The following is an 18,785-nucleotide window of genomic DNA, read 5'->3' on the forward strand; positions in this document are numbered from 1 at the left end:
ATAATTAGATTTGGTCATTAATGCCAACAATTAATAGATACCATGCAACGCGACATCTGGTCGGAGAGAAGAGAGGACATATTTTTTTCTCTTCCCCTAAAATCTATGTTAGATTATTTATTACCCTCCCAAAAAAAATCGATGTCAGATTTCCTTTAATTGCCTTTCTTTCCATTTTTAAAATTAACAATTTGTTCATATTGCTAATTGCCGTAATAGTATGATCGTGCTGATCCTATGAAAGAACATAAGCGCTGATGAAAGGTGGGAAGAGAGAGAGAGTTGACACTCAAATGGAATGTGATTATGTGACTCAACATATTATTTCCTTTTCCGATCAGACCACGAGGTCGCTTCATTCAAATTAACAATCGAGACTTCTAATTTTCGATCAAATGTCGACTTACCTTGACCGCAACCCAAGGCGTCATTTCGTTTCTGCATGGAAGTGAAGTTCCATCTGTCTTACTATTTCATGACATTCATTCAAGAATTAACCCCACAAATGACTCAGCTTCGTGTTCGTGAAAGAAGAGGGACAAGGGACCATTTTGATTCTCGAAAATTGCAGATTTGGCAACCCCATGAGGAGACAACGTACTCTGAGCTATTCATTACGTTCTTGCCTCCTCGAATTTAGCTGCTAGCTATGTTAATTATCGAGTATTTTCTCCTCGAAAAAACTTGATATATATATATATATATATATATATATATATATATTGTCTTTGAATATATCGGAAATTTATTTAGAAATTATGGATTCACAATTCATCATTTAAACTTTTGAGTTATATATAATACACCGTTTACTTGTACGCACGTGGTTCAACTCTAGAAGGTTTCTCATCATGTACATGCAAATATATATTCATAAGCGCTCTAATGGATCATGCATAACTGAGCACATAAAACAATCAAATGCACTCAGCAGAATATTATTCAATACATTGTAAGCGATATTCGATCCTTGATGAACAGTTCAAATATATCGTGATGTAAGGCTTTGTATAACACTGAAGATAGACATTAGTTCATTTTTATTTCAAATTGTTACAGATTATTGCTGCCATTAATTTCAAAAATATCAACTTGCTCACCTCTCAAAAATTCAATATGTTTATGGAGAAAATGGAAGGCGACAAAGAGTAGGTGGGATGCATGAAAGGAAATCACTTCACATATTACAGATGGTAAGTCCATTTTTTAAAGAAAAATTTAGATGATATTTTGAATTTGAATTTACAAAAAAAAAAAAGAAAGAAGATAAATAGAAGGTATAATTAGTAGATAAATAGGACAAATGTCTCTATTATATAAGCCGCCTGCAAATATCAGATTCCACGGAATCGCGTAATAGGTGTATATATATATATATATATAAAATAAAGTGACGTATATATTTAGACCGCATGCACCTTAACAAGAAATACAACTTTGACAGTCCCCTATGAATTGACAGAACATTAGGAAGATCAGTGCGTGTGCATGAGACGGAGACCGATATGATCTCAGGCAAGAATGTGTACGAGGTGCTCTCGGCGTTGGTCCCGCTGTACATGGCCATGTTCCTTGCCTACAGGTCAGTTCCGTGGTGGGGAGTGTTCACGCCGATGCAGTGTGCCGAGATCAACCGCTATGTGGCCACGTTCGCTGTCTCGGTCCTCGGCTTTAATTTCATGACTACCTCAAACCTCTACGAGATCAACTACAAATTCATCACTGCCGACACCCTCCATAAGGTAGTAATCCTTCTTGCCCTTGGAGTATGGCCCATGATTGTCTCGGCAAAGCCCATCGGAGGAGGACGCTTCGGCCCCGAGTGGTCCATCACCCTCTTCTCCCTGTCCTCCCTCCCTAACACAATCATTGTCGGCATCCCCCTCCTCGAAGCAATGTATGGCAAGCCTGCCAGCATTCTCATGGTCCAGGTGATCGTCTTTCAGAGCGTCATCTGGTATAACCTCCTTCTGCTCCTGTTTGAGTACCGGGCAGCCAAAATTCTCATCAATGAGCGTTTCCCTGGCTCTGTCGGTGAGATTACCTCGATCAGAGTTGACTCGGACGTCGTATCCCTTAGAGGCACTGAACCCCTGGAGATGGATGCTGAGAGGGACGTTGATGGTAGGTTTCATGTCCGAGTGAGGCGGTCTCCATTTTCTTCCTCAAACAACAACTCGTTTCGGTTATCTTCAATCAGGAGCGACACAACGCGAGCGTCAAATCTCAGTGGGGTCGAGATCTACTCAGTACAATTTTCTCCAGTGGGATCAATCTCGAGCTTCCACTATGCAGGCAGAGAGCCGGTGAGCGGGGTGCCGATGAATCCAATGTTTTTATGGAGCGGCACTCAAGGACTAGCTGGAGGATCGGTTAAGTAGCATGAGACGGAGGTGCCGCCTTATATCAGTGGGGCCGGTGGGGCAATCGGACATCGGAGGACCTCCTCCAATGCCTCGGCTGCTCACGAGCCTAGGCCGTTACCGATGCATCCTACGGTTAATGGTTCATTTGGCGGCTGTGACAACTTCGTCAGGAGCCATTCTTCCACTTATTTCGATCTTCAACGTCTAGAAGAATTTGGGTTGAAAGGTAACACTAATTAAATTTGATCGTTGAATGTTGATCACCGATTAAACTAGCATGAATTTCTATCCAACAACAATTTAATCACTCGAATAACTAGGTCGAGATATATATTTTGGTAGGACGAAACTACTTGATCGAGAAGTGGGAGGAAAGATCAAATTATGAGGGGAGTATGAGAGGAACTCGGAAAGTAATCGATGGAGGAGAAGACGGGGAAGGCGGAGGAGAGGCTAGGTTACAACTACTGATCAAGCAAGAAATACCACCGACGATTGTCATGATGAAGCTTATCCTCCTTTTGGTATGGAGGAAGCTCATCCGGAACCCTAACACTTACGCGAGTATCCTTGGTGTAATCTGGTCCATTTTTTAAAGAAAAATTTAGATGACATTTTGAATTTGATTTGAATTTACAAAAAAAAACAGAGAAGATAAATAGAAGGTATAATTAGTAGATAAATAGGACAGATGCCTCGATTATATAAGCCGCTTGCAAATATCAGATTCCACGGAATCGCGTGATAGGTATATATATATATATATATATAAAATAAACTGACATATATATTTAGACTGCATGCACCTTAACAAGAAATACAACTTTGACAGTCCCCTATGAATTGACAGAACATTAGGAGGATCAATGCGTGTGCATGAAACGGAGATCGATATGATCTCAGACAAGAATGTGTACGAGGTGCACTCGGCGCTGGTCCCACTGTATATGGCCATGTCCCTTGCCTACGGGTCAGTTCAGTGGTGGGGAGTGTTCACACCGATGCAGTGTGCCGGGATCAACCGCTATGTGGCCACGTTCGCTGTCTCGGTCCTCGGCTTTAATTTCATCGCTACCTCAAACCACTACGAGATCAACTACAAATTCATCGCTGCCAACACCCTCCATAAGGTAGTCCTCCTCCTTGCCCTTGGAGTATGGTCCATGATTGTCTCGGCCAAGCCCATCGGAGGAGGACGCGTCGGCCCCGTGTGGTCCATCACCCTCTTCTCCCTGTCCTCCCTCCCTAACACACTCATTGTCGGCATCCACCTCCTCGAAGCAATGTATGGCAAGCCTGCCGGCATTCTCATGGTCCAGGTGATCGTCTTTCGGAGCGTCGTCTGGTATAACCTCCTTCTGCTCCTGTTCGAGTACCGGGCAGCCAAAATTCTCATCAACGAGCATTTCCCTGGCTCTGTCGCTGAGATTACCTCGATCAGAGTTGACTCGGACGTCGTCTCCCTTAGCGGCATTGAACCCCTGGAGACGGATGCTGAGAGGGACGTTGATGGCAGGTTTCATGTCCGGGTGAAGCGGTCTCCATTTGCTTCCTCAAACAACAACTCGTTTCGGTTATCTTCAATCAGGAGCGACACCACGCGAGCGTCAAATCTCAGTGGGGTCGAGATCTACTCAGTACAATCTTCTCCAGTGGGATCAATCTCGAGCTTCCACTATGCAGGCAGAGAGCCGGTGAGCGGGGTGCCGATAAATCCAATGTTTTTATGGAGCGGCACTCTAGGACTGGCTGGAGGATCGGTTAGGAAGCATGAGACGGAGGTGCCGCCTTATATCAGTGGGGCCGGTGGGGCAATCGGACATCGGAGGACCTCCTCCAATGCCTCGGCTACTCACGAGCCTAGGCCGTTACCGATGCATCCTACGGTTAATGGTTCATTTGGCGGCTCTGACAACTTCGTCAGGAGCCATTCTTCCTCTGACTTCGATCTTCAACGTCTAGAAGAATTTGGGTCGAAAGGTAACACTAATTAAATTTGATCGTTGAATGTTGATCACCGATTAAACTAGCATAAATTTCTATCCAGCAACAATTCAATCACTCGAATAACTAGGTCGAGATATATATTTTGGTAGGAGGAAACTACTTGATCGAGAAGTGGGGGGAAAGATCAAATTATGAGGGGAGTGTGAAAGGATCTCGGAAAGTAATCGATGGAGGAGAAGACGGGGAAGGCGGAGGAGAGGCTAGGTTACAACCACCGATCAAGCAAGAAATGCCACCGACGATTGTCATGATGAAGCTTATCCACCTTTTGGTATGGAGGAAGCTTATCCGGAACCCTAACACTTACTCCAATATCCTTGGTGTAATCTGGTCCATTTTTTAAAGAAAAATTTAGATGATATTTTGAATTTGAATTTGCAAAAAAAAAAAGAGAAGATAAATAGAAGGTATAATTAGTAGATAAATATGACAGATGTCTCGATTATATAAGCCGCTTGCAAATATCAGATTCGATGGAATCGCGTGATAAGTATATATACATATATATATATATATAAAATAAAGTGACGTATATATTTAGACCGCATGCACCTTAACAAGAAATACAACTTTGACAGTTCCCTATGAATTGACAGAACATTAGGAAGATCAGTGCGTGTGCATGAGACGGAGATCGATATGATCTCAGGCAAGAATGTGTAGGAGGTGCTCTAGGCGCTGGTCCCGCTGTACATGGCCATGTTCCTTGCCTATGGGCCAGTTCAGTGGTGGGGAGTGTTCACACCGATGCAGTGTGCCGAGATCAACTACTATGTGGCCACGTTCGTTGTCCCGGTCCTCGACTTTAATTTCATCGCTACCTCAAACCTCTACGAGATCAACTACAAATTCATCGCTGCCGACACCCTCCATAAGGTAGTCATCCTCCTTGCCTTTGGAGTACGGTCCATGATTGTCTCGACCAAGCCCATCGGAGGAGGACGCTTCGGCCCCGAGTGGTCCATCACCCTCTTCTCCCTGTCCTCCCTCCCTAACACACTCATTGTCGGCATCCACCTCCTCGAAACAATGTGTGGCAAGCCTGTCGGCATTCTCATGGTCCAGGTGATCGTCTTTCGGAGCGTCATCTGATATAACCTCCTTCTGCTCATGTTCAAGTACCGGGCAGCCAAAATTCTCATCAATGAGCGTTTCCCTGGCTTTGTCGGCGAGATAACCTCGATCAGAGTTGACTCGGACGTCGTATCGCTTAGCGGCATTGAACCCCTGGAGACGAATGTTGAGGGGGACGTTGATGGCAGGTTTCATGTCCAGGTGAGGCGGTCTCCATTTGCTTCCTCAAACAACAACATGTTTCGGTTATCTTCAATCAGGAGCGACACCACGCGAGCGTCAAATCTCAGTGGGGTCGAGATCTACTCAGTACAATCTTCTCCAGTGGGATCAATCTCGAGCTTCCACTATGCAGGCAGAGAGCCGGTGAGCGGGATGCCGATAAATCCAATGTTTTTATGGAGCGACACTCAAGGACTAGCTGGAGGATCGGTTAGGAAGCATGAGACGGTGGTGCTGCCTTATATCAGTGGGGCCGGTAGGGCAATCGGACATCGGAGGAGTGTTCACACCGATGCCATGCTCCTTGCCTACGGGCCAGTTCAGCGGTGGGGAGTGTTCACACCGATGCAGTGTGCCGAGATCAACCGCTATGTGGCCACGTTCGCTGTCCCGGTTCTCGGCTTTAATTTCATCGTTACCTCAAACCTCTACGAGATCAACTACAAATTCATCGCTGCCGACACCCTCCATAAAGTAGTCATCCTCCTTGCCTTTGGAGTATGGTCCATGATTGTCTCGGCCAAGCCCATCGGAGGAGGACGCTTCCGCCCCGAGTGGTCCATCACCCTCTTCTCCCTGTCTTCCCTCCCTAACACACTCATTGTCGGCATCCACCTCCTCGAAGCAATGTGTGGCAAGCCTGTCGGCATTCTCATGGTCCAGGTGATCATCTTTCGGAGCGTCATCTGATATAACCTCCTTCTGCTCCTGTTCGAGTACCGGGCAGCCAAAATTCTCATCAATGAGCGTTTCCCTAGCTCTGTCGGTGAGATAACCTCGATCAGAGTTGACTCGGACGTCGTATCGCTTAGCGGCATTGAACCCCTGGAGACGAATGTTGAGAGGGACGTTGATGGAAGGTTTCATGTCCGGGTGAGGTGGTCTCCATTTGCTTCCTCAAACAACAACATGTTTCGGTTATCTTCAATCTGGAGCGACACCACGCGAGCGTCAAATCTCAGTGGGGTCGAGATCTACTCAGTACAATCTTCTCAAGTGGGATCAATCTCGAGCTTCCACTATGCAGGCAGAGAGCCGGTGAGCGGGATGCCGATAAATCCAATGTTTTTATGGAGCGACACTCAAGGACTAGCTGGAGGATCGGTTAGGAAGCATGAGACGGCGGTGCTGCCTTATATCAGTGGGGCCGGTAGGGCAATCGGACATCGGAGGACCTCGTCCAATGCCTCGATTGCTCAGTAGCCTAGGCTGTTACTGATGCATCCTATGGTTAATGGTTCATTTGGCGGCTCTGACAACTTCGTTAGGAGCCACTCTTCCTCTTATTTCAATCTTCAACGTCTGGAAGAATTTGGGTCGAAAGGTAACACTAATTAAATTTGATCGTTGAATGTTGATCACCGAAGAAACTAGCATGAATTTCTATCCAACAACAATTCAATCACTCCAATAACTAGGTCGAGATATATATTTTGGTAGGACGAAACTACTTGATCGAGAAGTGGGAGGAAAGATCAAATTATGAGGGGAGTGTGAGAGGATCTCGGAAAGTAATCAATGGTGGAGAAGACGGGGAAGGCGGAGGAGAGGCTAGGTTACAACCACCAATCAAGCAAGAAATGCCACTGACGATTGTCATGATGAAGCTCATCCTCCTTTTGGTATGGAGGAAGCTCATCCGGAACCTTAACACTTACGCTAGTATCTTTGGTGTAATCTAGTCCATTTTTTAAAGAAAAATATAGATGATATTTTGAATTTGAATTTACAAAAAAAAGGAAAGAGATGATAAATGGAAGGTATAATTGGTAGATAATTAGGACAGATGTCTCGATTATATAAGCCGCCTACAAATATCAGATTCCACGGAATCGCGTGATAGGTATATAGACATATATATATATATATATAATGAAGTGACGTATATATTTAGACCGCATGCACCTTAACAAGAAATGCAACTTTGACAGTCCCCTATGAATTGACAGAACATTAGTAAGATCTATGCGTGTGCATGAGACGGAGATCGATATGATCTCTGGCAAGAATTTGTACGAGGTGCTCTCGGCGCTGGTCCCGCTGTACAAGGCCATGTTCCTTGCCTATGGGTCAGTTCAGTGGTGGGGACTGTTCACACCGATGCAGTGTGCCGGGATCAACCGCTATGTGGCCACGTTCGCTGTCCCGGTCCTCGGCTTTAATTTCATGGCTACCTCAAACCTTTACGAGATCAACTACAAATTCATCGCTGCCGACACCCTCCAGGAGGTAGTCATCCTCCTTGCCCTTGGAGTATGGTCCATGATTGTCTCGGACAAGCCCATCGGAGGAGGACGCTTCGGCCCCGAGTGGTCCATCACCCTCTTCTCCCTGTCCTCCCTCCCTAACACACTCATTGTCGACATCCCCCTCCTTGAAGCAACGTATGGTAAGACTGCCGGCTTTCTCATGGTCCAGGTGATCGTCTTTCAGAGCGTCATCTGGTATAACCTCCTTCTGATCCTGTTCGAGTATCGAGCAGCCAAAATTCTCATCAATGAGCGTTTCCCTGGCTCTGTCGGTGAGATTACCTCGATCAGAGTTGACTCGGACGTCGTATCCCTTAGCGGCATTGAACCCCTGGAGACGGATGCTGACAGGGACGTTGATGGCAGGTTTCATGTCCGAGTGAGGGGGTCTCCATTTGCTTCCTCAAACAACAACTCGTTTCGGTTATCTTCAATCAGGAGCGACGCCTCGCGAGCGTCAAATCTCAGTGGGGTCGAGATCTACTTAGTACAATCTTCTCCAGTGAGATCAATCTCGAGCTTCCACGATGCAGGCAGAGAGCCGGTTAGCGGGGTGCCGATAAATCCAATGTTTTTATGGAGTGGCACTCAAGGACTAGCTGGAGGATCGGTTAGGAAGCATGAGACGGAGGTGCCGCGTTATATCAGTGGGGCCGGTGGGGCAATCGGTCATCGGATGACCTCCTCCAATGCCTCGGCTGCTCACGAGCCTAGGTCGTTAAGTATGGATCCTACGGTTAATGGTTCATTTGGCGGCTCGGACAACTTCGTCAGGAGCCATTCTTCCTCGGATTTCGATCTTCAACGTCTAGAAGAATTTGGGTCGAAAGGTAACACTAATTAAATTTGATCGTTGAATGTTGATTACCGATTAAACTAGCATGCATTTCTATCCAACAACAATTCAATCACTCGAATAACTAGGTCGAGATATATATTTTGGTAGGACGAAACTACTTGATCGAGAAGTGGGAGGAAAGATCAAATTATGAGGGGAGTGTGAGAGGATCTCAGAAAGTAATCGATGGAGGAGAAGACGGGGAAGGCGGAGGAGAGGCTAGGTTACAACCATCGATCAAGCATGAAATGCCACCGATGATTGTCATGATGAAGCTTACCCTCCTTTTGGTATGGAGGAAGCTCATCCGGAACCCTAACACTTACGCCAGTATCCTTGGTGCAATCTAGTCCAATTTTTAAAGAAAAATTTAGATGATATTTTGAATTTGAATTTACAAAAAAAAAAACAGAGAAGATAAGTAGAAGGTATAATTGGTAGATAAATAGGACACATGTCTCGATTATATAAGCCGTCTGCAAATATCAGATTCCACGGAATCGCGTGATAGGTATATATATATATATCTATAAAATAAAGTGACGTATATATTTAGACCGTATGCACCTTAACAAGAAATACAAGTTTGACAGTCCCCTATGAATTGACAGAACATTAGGAAGATCAGTGCGTGTGCATGAGACGGAGATCGATATGATCTCAGGCAAGAATGTGTACGAGGTGCTCTCGGCGCTGGTCCCGCTGTACATGGCCAAGTTCCTTGCCTACAGGTCAGTTCAGTGGTGGGGACTGTTCACACCGATGCAGTGTGCCGGGATCAACTGCTAGGTGGCCACGTTCGCTGTCCCGGTCCTCGGCTTTAATTTCACCGCTACCTCAAACCTCTACGAGATCAACTACAAATTCATCGCTGCCGACACCCTCCAGATGGTAGTCATCCTCCTTGCCCTTGGAGTATGGTCCATGATTGTCTCGGCCAAGCCCATCGGAGGAGGACGTTTCCCGAGTGGTCCATCACCCTCTTCTCCCTGTCTTCCCTCCCTAACACACTCATTGTCGGCATCCCCCTCCTTGAAGAATTTTTTGGCAAGCCTGTCGGCATTCTCATGGTCCAGGTGATCGTCTTTCAGCGCGTCATCTGGTATAACCTCCTTCTGCTCCTGTTCGAGTACCGGGGCAACCAAAATTCTCATCAATGAGCGTTTCCCTGGCACCGTCGGTGAGATTACCTCGATCAGAGTTGACTTGGACGTCGTATCCCTTAGCGGCATTGAATCCCTGGAGACGGATGCCGGGAGGGACGTTGATGGCAGGTTTCATGTCCGGGTGTGGCGGTCTCCATTTGCTTCCTCAAAAAACAACTCCTTTCGGTTATCTTCAATCAGGAGCGACACCACGCGAGCGTCAAATCTCAGTGGGGTCGAGATCTACTCAGTACAATCTTCTCCAGTGGGATAAATCTCGAGCTTCGACTATGCAGGCAGAGAGCCGGTGAGCAGGGTGCCGATAAATCCAATGTTTTTATGGAGCGACACTCAAGGACTTGCTGGAGGATAGGTTAGGAAGCATGAGACGTAGGTGCCGCCTTATATAAGCTGGGCCGGTAGGGCAATCGGACATCGGAGGGCCTCCTCCATTGCCTCGACTGCTCATGAGCCTAGGCCATTACCGATGCATCTTACGGTTAATGGTTCATTTGGCATCTCTGACAACTTCGTCAGGAACCATTCGTCCTCGGATTTCGATATTCAACGTCTGGAAGAATTTGGGTCGAAAGGTAACACTAATTAAATTTGATCGTTGAATGTTGATCACCGATTAAACTAGCATGAATTTCTATCCAACAACAATTCAATCACTCGAATAACTAGGTCGAGATATATATTTTGGTAGGACGAAAATACTTGATTGAGAAGTGGGCGGAAAGATCAAATTATGAGGGGAGTGTGAGAGGATCTCGGAAAGTAATCGATGGAGGAGAAGACGGGGAAGGTGGAGGAGAGGCGGAGGGGAGGCTAGGTTGCAACCATCGATCAAGCAAGAAATGCCACCGACGATTGTCATGATGAAGCTTATCCTCCTTTTGGAATGGAGGAAGCTCATCCGGAACCATAACACTTACGCCAGTATCCTTGGTGTAATCTAGTCCATTTTTTAAAGAAAAATTTAGATGATCTTTTGAATTTGAATTTACAAAAAAAAAGAAGAAGATAAATGGAAGGTATAATTAGTAGATAAATAGGACAGATATCTCGATTATATAAGCCGCCTGCAAATATCAGATTCCACGGAATCGCGTGATAGGTATATAGACATATATATATATATATATAATAAAGTGACGTATATATTTAGACCGCATGCACCTTAACAGGATATACAACTTTCACAATCACCTATGAATTGACAGAACATTTGTAAGATCTGTGCTTGTGTATGAGACAGAGATCGATATGATCTCTGGCAAGAATATGTACGAGGTGCTCTCGGCGCTGGTCCCGCTGTACATGGCCATGTTCCTTGCCTTCCGGTCAGTTCAGTGGTGGGGAATGTCCACACCGATGCAGTGTGTCGGGATCAACCGCTATGTGGCCATGTTCGCTGTCCCGGTCCACGGCTTTAATTTCATCGCAACCTCAAACCTCTACGAGATCAACTACAAGTTCATCGCTGCCGACACCATCCAAAAGGTAGCCATCCTCCTTGCCCTTGGAGTATTGTCCATGATTGTCTCAGCCAAGCCCATCGGAGGAGGACGCTTCGGCCCCGAGTGGTCCATCACCCTCTTCTCCCTGTCCTCCCTCCCTAACACACTCATTTTCGGCATTCCTCTCCTCGAAGCAATGTATGGCAAGCCTGCCGGCATTCTCATAGTCCAGGTGATCGTCTTTCAGAGCGTCATCTGGTATAACCTCTTTCGGCTCCTGTTCGAGTACCGAGCAGCCAAAATTCTCATCAATGAATGTTTCCCTGGCTCTGTCGGTGAGATTACCTCGATCAAAGTTGACTCGGACGTCGTATCCCTTAGCGGCATTGAACCCCTGGAGATGGATGTTGACAGGGACGTCGATGGCAGGTTTCATGTCGGGGTGAGGCGGTCTCCATTGCTTCCTCAAACAACAACTTGTTTCGGTTATCTTCAATCAGGAGCGACACCACGCGAGCGTCAAATCTCAGTGGGGTCGAGATCTACTCAGTACAATCTTCTCCAGTGGGATCAATCTCGAGCTTCCACTATGCAGGCAGAGAGCCAGAGAGCGGGGTGCCGATAAATCCAATGTTATTATAGAGCGGCACTCTAGGACTAGCTGGAGGATCGGTTAGGAAGCATCAGACGGAGGTGCCTGCTTATATCAGTGGGGCCGGTGGGGCAATCGGACATCGGAGGACCTCCTCCAATGCCTCGGCTGCTCACGTGCCTAGGCCGTTACCGATGCATCCTACGGTTAATGGTTCATTTGGCGGTTCTGATAACTTCGTCAGGAGCCATTCTTCCTCGGATTTCGATCTTCAACGTCTGGAAGAATTTGGGTCGAAAGGTAACACTAATTAAATTTGATCGTTGAATGTTGATCACCGATTCAACTAGCATGAATTTCTATCCGACAACAATTCAATCACTCGAATAACTAGGTCGAGATATATATTTTGGTAGGACGAAACTACTTGATCGAGAAGTGGGAGGAAAGATCAAATTATGAGGGCAGTGTGAGAGGATCTCGGAAAGTAATCGATGGAGGGGAAGACGGGGAAGGCGGAGGAGAGGATAGGTTACAACCATCGATCAAGCAAGAAATGCCACCGATGATTGTCATGATGAAGCTTATCCTCCTTTTGGTATGGAGGAAGCTCATCCGGAACCCTAACACTTACGCCTGTATCCTTGGTGCAATCTAGTCCAATTTTTAAAGAAAAATTTAGATGATATTTTGAATTTGATTTTACAAAAAAAAAAAACAAAGAAGATAAATAGAAAGAATAATTCGTAGATAAATAGGACAGATGTCTCGATTATATAAGCCGCCTGCAAATATCAGATTCCACGGAATCGCGTGATAGGTATATATATATATATATATATATATATAAATAAAGTGACGTATATATTTAGACCGCATGCACCTTAACAAGAAATACAACAATGACAGTCCCCTATGAATTGACAGAACATTAAGAAGATCAGTGCGTGTGCATGAGATGGAGATCGATATGATCTCAGGCAAGAATGTGTACGAGGTGCTCTCGGCGCTGGTCCCGCTGTACATGGCCATGTTCCTTTCCTACGGGTCAGTTTAGTGGTGGGGAGTGTTCACACTGATGCAGTGTGCCGGGATCAACCGCTATGTGGCCAGGTTCGTTGTCCCGGTCCTCGGCTTTAATTTCATCGCTACCTCAAACCTCTACGAGATCAACTACAAATTCATTGCTGCCGATACCCTCCAGAAGATAGTCGTTCTCCTTGCCCTTGAAGTATGGTCCATGATTGCCTCGGCCAAGCCCATCGGAGGAGGACGCTTCGACCCCGAGTGGTCCGTCACCCTCTTCTCCCTGTCCTCTCTCCCTAACACACTAATTGTCGGCAACATCTCCTCGAAGCAATGTATGGCAAGCCTGCCGGCATTCTCATGGTCCAGGTGATCGTCTTTCTGAGCGTCATCTGGTATAACCTCCTTTCGCTCCGGTTCGAGTACTGGGCCGCCAAAATTCTCATCAATGAGCGTTTCCCTGGCTCTATCGGTGAGATTACCTCGATCAGAGTTGAATCGGACGTCGTATCCCTTAGCGGCATTGAACCCTTGGAGACAGATGCTGAGTGGGACGTTGATGGCAGTTTTCATGTCCGGGTGAGGCGGTCTCCACTTGCTTCCTTAAACAACAACTCGTTTCGATTATCTTCAATCTGGAGCGACACCACGCGAGCGTCAAATCTCAGTGGGGTCGAGATCTACTTAGTACAATCTTCTCCAGTGGGATCAATCTCGAGCTTCCACTATGCAGGCAGAGAGCCGGTGAGCGGGGTGCCGATAAATCCAATGTTTTTATGGAGCGGCACTCAAGGACTAGCTGGAGGATCGGTTAAGAAGCATGAGACGGAGGTGCCGCCTTATATCAGTGGGGTCGGTGGGGCAATCGGACATCGGAGGACTTCCTCCAATTCCTCGGCTACTCACGAGCCTAGGTCGTTACCGATGCATCCTACGGTTAATGGTTCATTTGGCGGCTCTGACAACTTCGTCAGGAGCCATTCTTCCTCTTATTTCGATCTTCAACGTCTGGAAGAATTTGGGAAGAAAGGTCACACTAATTAAATTTGATCGTTGATTGTTGATCACTGATTAAACTAGCATGAATTTCTATCCAACAACAATTCAATCACTCGAATAACTATGACGAGATCTATATTTTGGTAGGACGAAACTACTTGATCGAGAAGTGGGAGGAAAGATCAAATTATGAGGGGAGTGTGAGAGGATCTCGGAAAGTAATCGATGGAGGAGAAGACGGGGAAGGCGGAGGAGAGGCTAGGTTACAACCACGATCATGCAAGAAATGCCACCGACGATTGTCATGATGAAGCTTATCCTCCTTTTGGTATGGAGGAAGCTCATCCGGAACCCTAACACGTACGCTAGTATCCTTGGGGTAATCTGGTCCATTTTTTAATGAAAAATTTAGATGATATTTTGAATTTGAATTTCCAAAAAAAAGAGAGATGATAAATAAAAGGTATAATTAGTAGATAAATAGGACCGATGTCTCGATTATATAAGTCGCTTGCAAATATCAGATTCCACGGAATCGCGTGATAGGTATATATATATATATATAAAAAATAAAGTGACGTATATATTTAGACCGCATGCACCTTAACAAGAAATACAATTTTGAGAGTCCCCTATGAATTGACAGAACATTAAGAAGATCAGTGCGTGTGCATGAGATGGAGATCGATATGATCTCAGGCAAGAATGTGTACGAGGTGCTCTCGGTGCTGGTCCCGCTGTACATGGCCATGTTCCTTGCCTACGAGTCAGTTCAGTGGTGGGGAGTGTTCACACCGATGCAGTGCGCCGGGATCAACCGCTATATGGACACGTGCGCTGTCTCGGTTCTCGGCTTTAATTTCATCGCTACCTCAAACCTCTACAACATCAACTACAAATTCATCGCTGCCGACACCCTCCAGATGGTAGTCATCCTTCTTGCCCTTGGAGTATGGTCCAAGATTGTCTCGGCCAAGCCCATCGGAGGAGGACGCTTCGGCCCCGAGTGGTCCATCACCCTCTTCTCCCTGTCCTCCCTCCCTAACACACTCATTGTCGGCATCCCCCTCCTCGAAGCAGTGTGTGGCAAGCCTGCCGGCATTCTCATGGTCCAGGTGATCGTCTTTCAGAGCGTCATCTGGTATAACCTCCTTTCGCTCCGGTTCGTGTACCGGGCAGCCAAAATTCTCATCAATGAGCGTTTCCCCTGGCTCTGTCGGTGAGATTACCTCGATCAGAGTTGACTCGCACATCGTATCCTTTAGCGGCATTGAACCCCTTGATACGGATGCTGAGAGGGACGTTGATGGCAGGTTTCATGTCCGGGTGAGGCGGTCTCCATTTGCTTCCTCAAACAACAACTCGTTTCGGTTATCTTCAATCAGGAGCGACACCACGGGAGCGTCAAATCTCAGTGGGGTCGAGATCTACTCTGTACAATCTTCTCCAGTGGGATCAATCTCGAGCTTCCACTATGCAGGCAGAGAGCCGGTGAGCGAGGTGCCTATAAATCCAATGTTTTTATGGAGCGGCACTCAAGGACTAGCTGGAGGATCGGTTAGGAAGCACGAGACGGAGGTGCCGCCTTATATCAGTGGGGCCGGTGGGGCAATCGGACATCGGAGGACCTCCTCCAATGCCTCGGCTGCTCACGAGCCTAGGCCGTTACCGATGCATCCTACGGTTATTGGTTCATTTGGCGGCTCTGACAACTTTATCAGGAGCCATTCTTCCTCTTATTTCGATCTTCAACGTCTGGAAGAATTTGGGTCGAAAGGTAACACTAATTAAATTTGATCGTTGAATGTTGATCACCGATTAAACTAGCATGAATTTCTATCCAACAACAATTCAATCACTCGAATAACTAGGTCGAGATATATATTTTGGTAGGACGAAACTACTTGATCGAGAAGTGGGAGGAAAGATCAAATTATGAGGGGAGTGTGAGAGGTTCTCGGAAAGTAATCGATGGAGGAGAAGACGGGGAAGGCGGAGGAGAGGCTAGGTTACAATCACCGATCAAGCAAGAAATGGCACCGACGATTGTCATGATGAAGATTATCCTCCTTTTGGTATGGAGGAGAACCCTAACACTTAGGCCAGTATCCTTGGTGTAATCTGGTCCCTCGTCTCCAACAAATTCCATGTGAAAATGCCTAAAATCGTCAAGGGATGCATAACCATAATCTCGGACACGGGCCTCGGCATGGCTGTGTTCAGTCTTGGTACGTAATCTGAACCTCCCGAAAAATATATAATTAATTACCACACATTTTTCGCAGCACCAGTGGCATATGATCGCGTGATCGGTCTCGCACCAGACCGATGTTTCTATGCATTTTTGAATCCTGATCAACAACTTTATCATTTACATGTGCATTGCAGCCAAAGATCATTGCATCTGGGAAAACAACGGCGGTGCTGTCAATGGCGGTGAAGTTCTTGCTCGGACCGGCGGTGATGGCCGTTACCTCCGCCGCCATCGGCATTCGTGGGGAACTTCTCCGCGTCTCTATTATCCAGGTTAGTATTAAAGAAGCTAATTAATCAGATCATTATTAGATTTATTTCTCGATTAGGTTAATAAAAAAAATTAATTCAATGACGATGAAATATCAATCTATTGCAGGCTGCTCTTCCATTAGGTTTGGTCCCCTTCGTATTCGCCAAGGAATACGACCTCCATCCCGACATAATGAGTACCTCGTAAGCGCGTAAATACACATTTTTCTTTATGTTCCTCTTATTGCTAACTATATATCAGAATTTATCGTCGATTAATCGCATCTTCTAATCTAATCGTAATTTCTTTCTTTGTTTCAGGGTGATCTTTGGAATGATCACTGCGTTGCCCGTTACAATAATCTATCTTGTCCTCCTTGAGCTCTAGCATAGTATATAGAAGATGGAAATGACATTTAGTAGAGTGAATCTGATGCGGCAGAAGACCTGGCAAGTCGATACCTGAAAAAAAAATAGGTTATGACGGCCCTATTTTGAAGGAAATGGCATCCGGAGCAAAACTCACAGCTTCATCGTGATTTTTCGATATTTAAGGCAAATTCTATCGTTTATGGCCTCAAAAAGGCAATTTATCTTAATTAGAGTGTTTTTGCAATTTTTGAAAAGTTTAGTTCTTTTTATGCAATTTAGGTTTATTAATACCCTATTTAAGCTTTCTGTAAGCCCTAGGGCGGAGAGGAGTTGTTTTTTCATCAGTGAATAAAATTCAGAGCTTTCGTGTTTTGTCCAATCTCGAATTCGAGTTTGATGCCTATTTCCTGGTATTCGTAGAATCAACAGGTATAAAAGGTCGTAGTTTCGGTATTCGTGCGCGAATCAACGAGGTCTGTGACGGTTACTCGCGTTGTACGCTGCGTCAATTGATATCAGAGTATTACTGAAGTCGGGAGTTTCCATGGGTTAGCCTCCTGCTACAGGCGGTTTATTCCTCATTTCAGTAGTATTATGGCTCTCTTAACTGACTGCATGAAGGGAGGCAAATTCTAGTGGACTGAGGGGGCAGAAACGGCATTCCAGAATATTAAGGAGCGTTTGACAACCGCCTCGATTCTTGTCCTGCCAAATTTTCAGCAGCCCTTTGAGTTGCATTCTGATGCATCGAAGGTGGGGATTGGAGCAGTTTTAAGCCAAAACAGCAGGCCAATTGCTTTCTTCAGCGAGAAACTGACGGGGGCGAAAGTGAGATACAGCACCTACGACGTGAAATTTTATGCGGTAGTGCAGGCGATTAAGTATTGACGGTATCACTGATAAGGATGAAATCTGAAACCACACAGCTTCGAGCGGCAATTTACGCTATTGCATTAAATCTCATTCCCCTTCTTCTTTCTTTTTATTATGTTGTACTTTTGTTTAATTAATGTCATTTCCAAAATCATGACTCACCTTGACTAGATATGGTCATTAATGCCAACAGTTAATAGAGACTATACAACACGACATCTGGTCGGGGAGAAGAGAGGAAAGAGTCTTGTTCTATTTCCCTTAAATGTATGTTAGATTACTTTTTCGGTAAATTGAATCTACGCTAGATCTCCAAAAAAATCGATGTTAGATTTCCTCTTCTTCTTTTTTTCTTCTAAAATTAACAAATCTTCCTTTTCGTTCATATTGCCATATCAATATAGTCGTACTGAAAAAAACGTAACCCCTCATAAAAGCTCAAAGAGGGAGTCGACACTTAAAACAGAATGTGGTCCAACATATTATTTTCTTTTTAGATTAGATCACGAGTTGTCTTCATTTAATCAATCAAGATATCTAATTTTTGATCAAATATCACCTCACCTTGACCGCAATGCAACACATTGTTTTGTTTCCATGGAAGTGAAACTCCACCTGTCTTACTACTTCATTCATTCATTCATTCATTCAAGAATTACCATAAATGACTTAGCTTCGCGTTCATGAAAGGAGGGGACAATGGACCATTTTAATTAATGAAAATTGCAGATTTGGCCTCCCCATCCTCATGAGGAAGACAACTCTGAGCTAATTCATTACATTCTTGCCTCCTCGAATTTAGCTGCTAGCTGTATAACTGTCCAATTATTCCTACAAAAAGGAGAAAAAAATTGTACAATCTATATTTGTAAGTTATTAAAATAGATTCCCTCGAGAAGTCTCCATTTGTGTGACTAGAGTTTACCACATAAACTTCTATAAAAATTTCACAACACGTGGTCGATCAACTCTCCAAATCCTTTGTACATAATTCAACCTATTAATAATATCTACATTACATTTAAAAAATCAATCAAACCAAATTTAGAGATAC

At 45.2% G+C, this 18,785-nt stretch overlaps 5 protein-coding genes and 2 pseudogenes across 5 annotated transcripts; all 7 read left to right on the top strand.

Annotated features, from left to right (window-relative positions):
- Window positions 1-1,505: 1,505 nt before the first annotated feature.
- LOC116207476 (auxin efflux carrier component 2-like) lies at window positions 1,506-2,381 on the top strand. Its single transcript, XM_031540438.1, has one exon. It carries the CDS (start codon window positions 1,506-1,508, stop codon window positions 2,379-2,381), a length of 876 nt encoding a protein of 291 aa, XP_031396298.1.
- Window positions 2,382-3,259: 878 nt separating this feature from the next.
- On the top strand, window positions 3,260-4,716 carry LOC116207486 (auxin efflux carrier component 2-like). The gene is made up of 2 exons (XM_031540448.1): window positions 3,260-4,346; window positions 4,463-4,716. Exons 1-2 carry the CDS (start codon window positions 3,260-3,262, stop codon window positions 4,714-4,716), a joined length of 1,341 nt encoding a protein of 446 aa, XP_031396308.1.
- Window positions 4,717-7,661: 2,945 nt separating this feature from the next.
- On the top strand, window positions 7,662-9,106 carry LOC116207496 (auxin efflux carrier component 2-like). Its single transcript, XM_031540460.1, has 2 exons — window positions 7,662-8,748; window positions 8,865-9,106. Exons 1-2 carry the CDS (start codon window positions 7,662-7,664, stop codon window positions 9,104-9,106), a joined length of 1,329 nt encoding a protein of 442 aa, XP_031396320.1.
- Window positions 9,107-9,369: 263 nt separating this feature from the next.
- LOC116207503 lies at window positions 9,370-10,175 on the top strand (annotated as a pseudogene).
- A 213-nt stretch (window positions 10,176-10,388) lies between these two features.
- On the top strand, window positions 10,389-11,989 carry LOC116207511 (auxin efflux carrier component 2-like). The gene is made up of 2 exons (XM_031540484.1): window positions 10,389-10,494; window positions 11,163-11,989. The coding sequence occupies exons 1-2, from the start codon at window positions 10,389-10,391 to the stop codon at window positions 11,987-11,989; spliced, it is 933 nt and encodes a 310-aa protein (XP_031396344.1).
- A 161-nt stretch (window positions 11,990-12,150) lies between these two features.
- Window positions 12,151-14,026, top strand: LOC116207519 (auxin efflux carrier component 2-like). The gene is made up of 4 exons (XM_031540497.1): window positions 12,151-12,256; window positions 12,373-12,554; window positions 13,041-13,187; window positions 13,352-14,026. Exons 1-4 carry the CDS (start codon window positions 12,151-12,153, stop codon window positions 14,024-14,026), a joined length of 1,110 nt encoding a protein of 369 aa, XP_031396357.1.
- A 644-nt stretch (window positions 14,027-14,670) lies between these two features.
- On the top strand, window positions 14,671-16,874 carry LOC116207526 (annotated as a pseudogene).
- Window positions 16,875-18,785: the final 1,911 nt, after the last annotated feature.

The sequence above is a fragment of the Punica granatum genome, chromosome 1 (assembly GCF_007655135.1).
Source record: "Punica granatum isolate Tunisia-2019 chromosome 1, ASM765513v2, whole genome shotgun sequence".
Taxonomy (NCBI): domain Eukaryota; kingdom Viridiplantae; phylum Streptophyta; class Magnoliopsida; order Myrtales; family Lythraceae; genus Punica; species Punica granatum.

What these genes read in the sequence shown, in the direction of transcription:
- LOC116207476 (XM_031540438.1), top strand. Translation starts at nt 1,506, where the DNA reads ATGATCTCAGGCAAGAATGTGTACGAGGTGCTCTCGGCGTTGGTCCCG.
- LOC116207486 (XM_031540448.1), top strand. Translation starts at nt 3,260, where the DNA reads ATGATCTCAGACAAGAATGTGTACGAGGTGCACTCGGCGCTGGTCCCA. An exon ending in AGAAGAATTTGGGTCGAAAG is followed by an intron (nt 4,347 to 4,462) that starts GTAACACTAATT and finishes ATATTTTGGTAG; the next exon opens with GAGGAAACTACTTGATCGAG.
- LOC116207496 (XM_031540460.1), top strand. Translation starts at nt 7,662, where the DNA reads ATGATCTCTGGCAAGAATTTGTACGAGGTGCTCTCGGCGCTGGTCCCG. An exon ending in AGAAGAATTTGGGTCGAAAG is followed by an intron (nt 8,749 to 8,864) that starts GTAACACTAATT and finishes ATATTTTGGTAG; the next exon opens with GACGAAACTACTTGATCGAG.
- LOC116207511 (XM_031540484.1), top strand. Translation starts at nt 10,389, where the DNA reads ATGCATCTTACGGTTAATGGTTCATTTGGCATCTCTGACAACTTCGTC. An exon ending in GGAAGAATTTGGGTCGAAAG is followed by an intron (nt 10,495 to 11,162) that starts GTAACACTAATT and finishes TGTATGAGACAG; the next exon opens with AGATCGATATGATCTCTGGC.
- LOC116207519 (XM_031540497.1), top strand. Translation starts at nt 12,151, where the DNA reads ATGCATCCTACGGTTAATGGTTCATTTGGCGGTTCTGATAACTTCGTC. An exon ending in GGAAGAATTTGGGTCGAAAG is followed by an intron (nt 12,257 to 12,372) that starts GTAACACTAATT and finishes ATATTTTGGTAG; the next exon opens with GACGAAACTACTTGATCGAG. An exon ending in TGAAGCTTATCCTCCTTTTG is followed by an intron (nt 12,555 to 13,040) that starts GTATGGAGGAAG and finishes ACACTGATGCAG; the next exon opens with TGTGCCGGGATCAACCGCTA.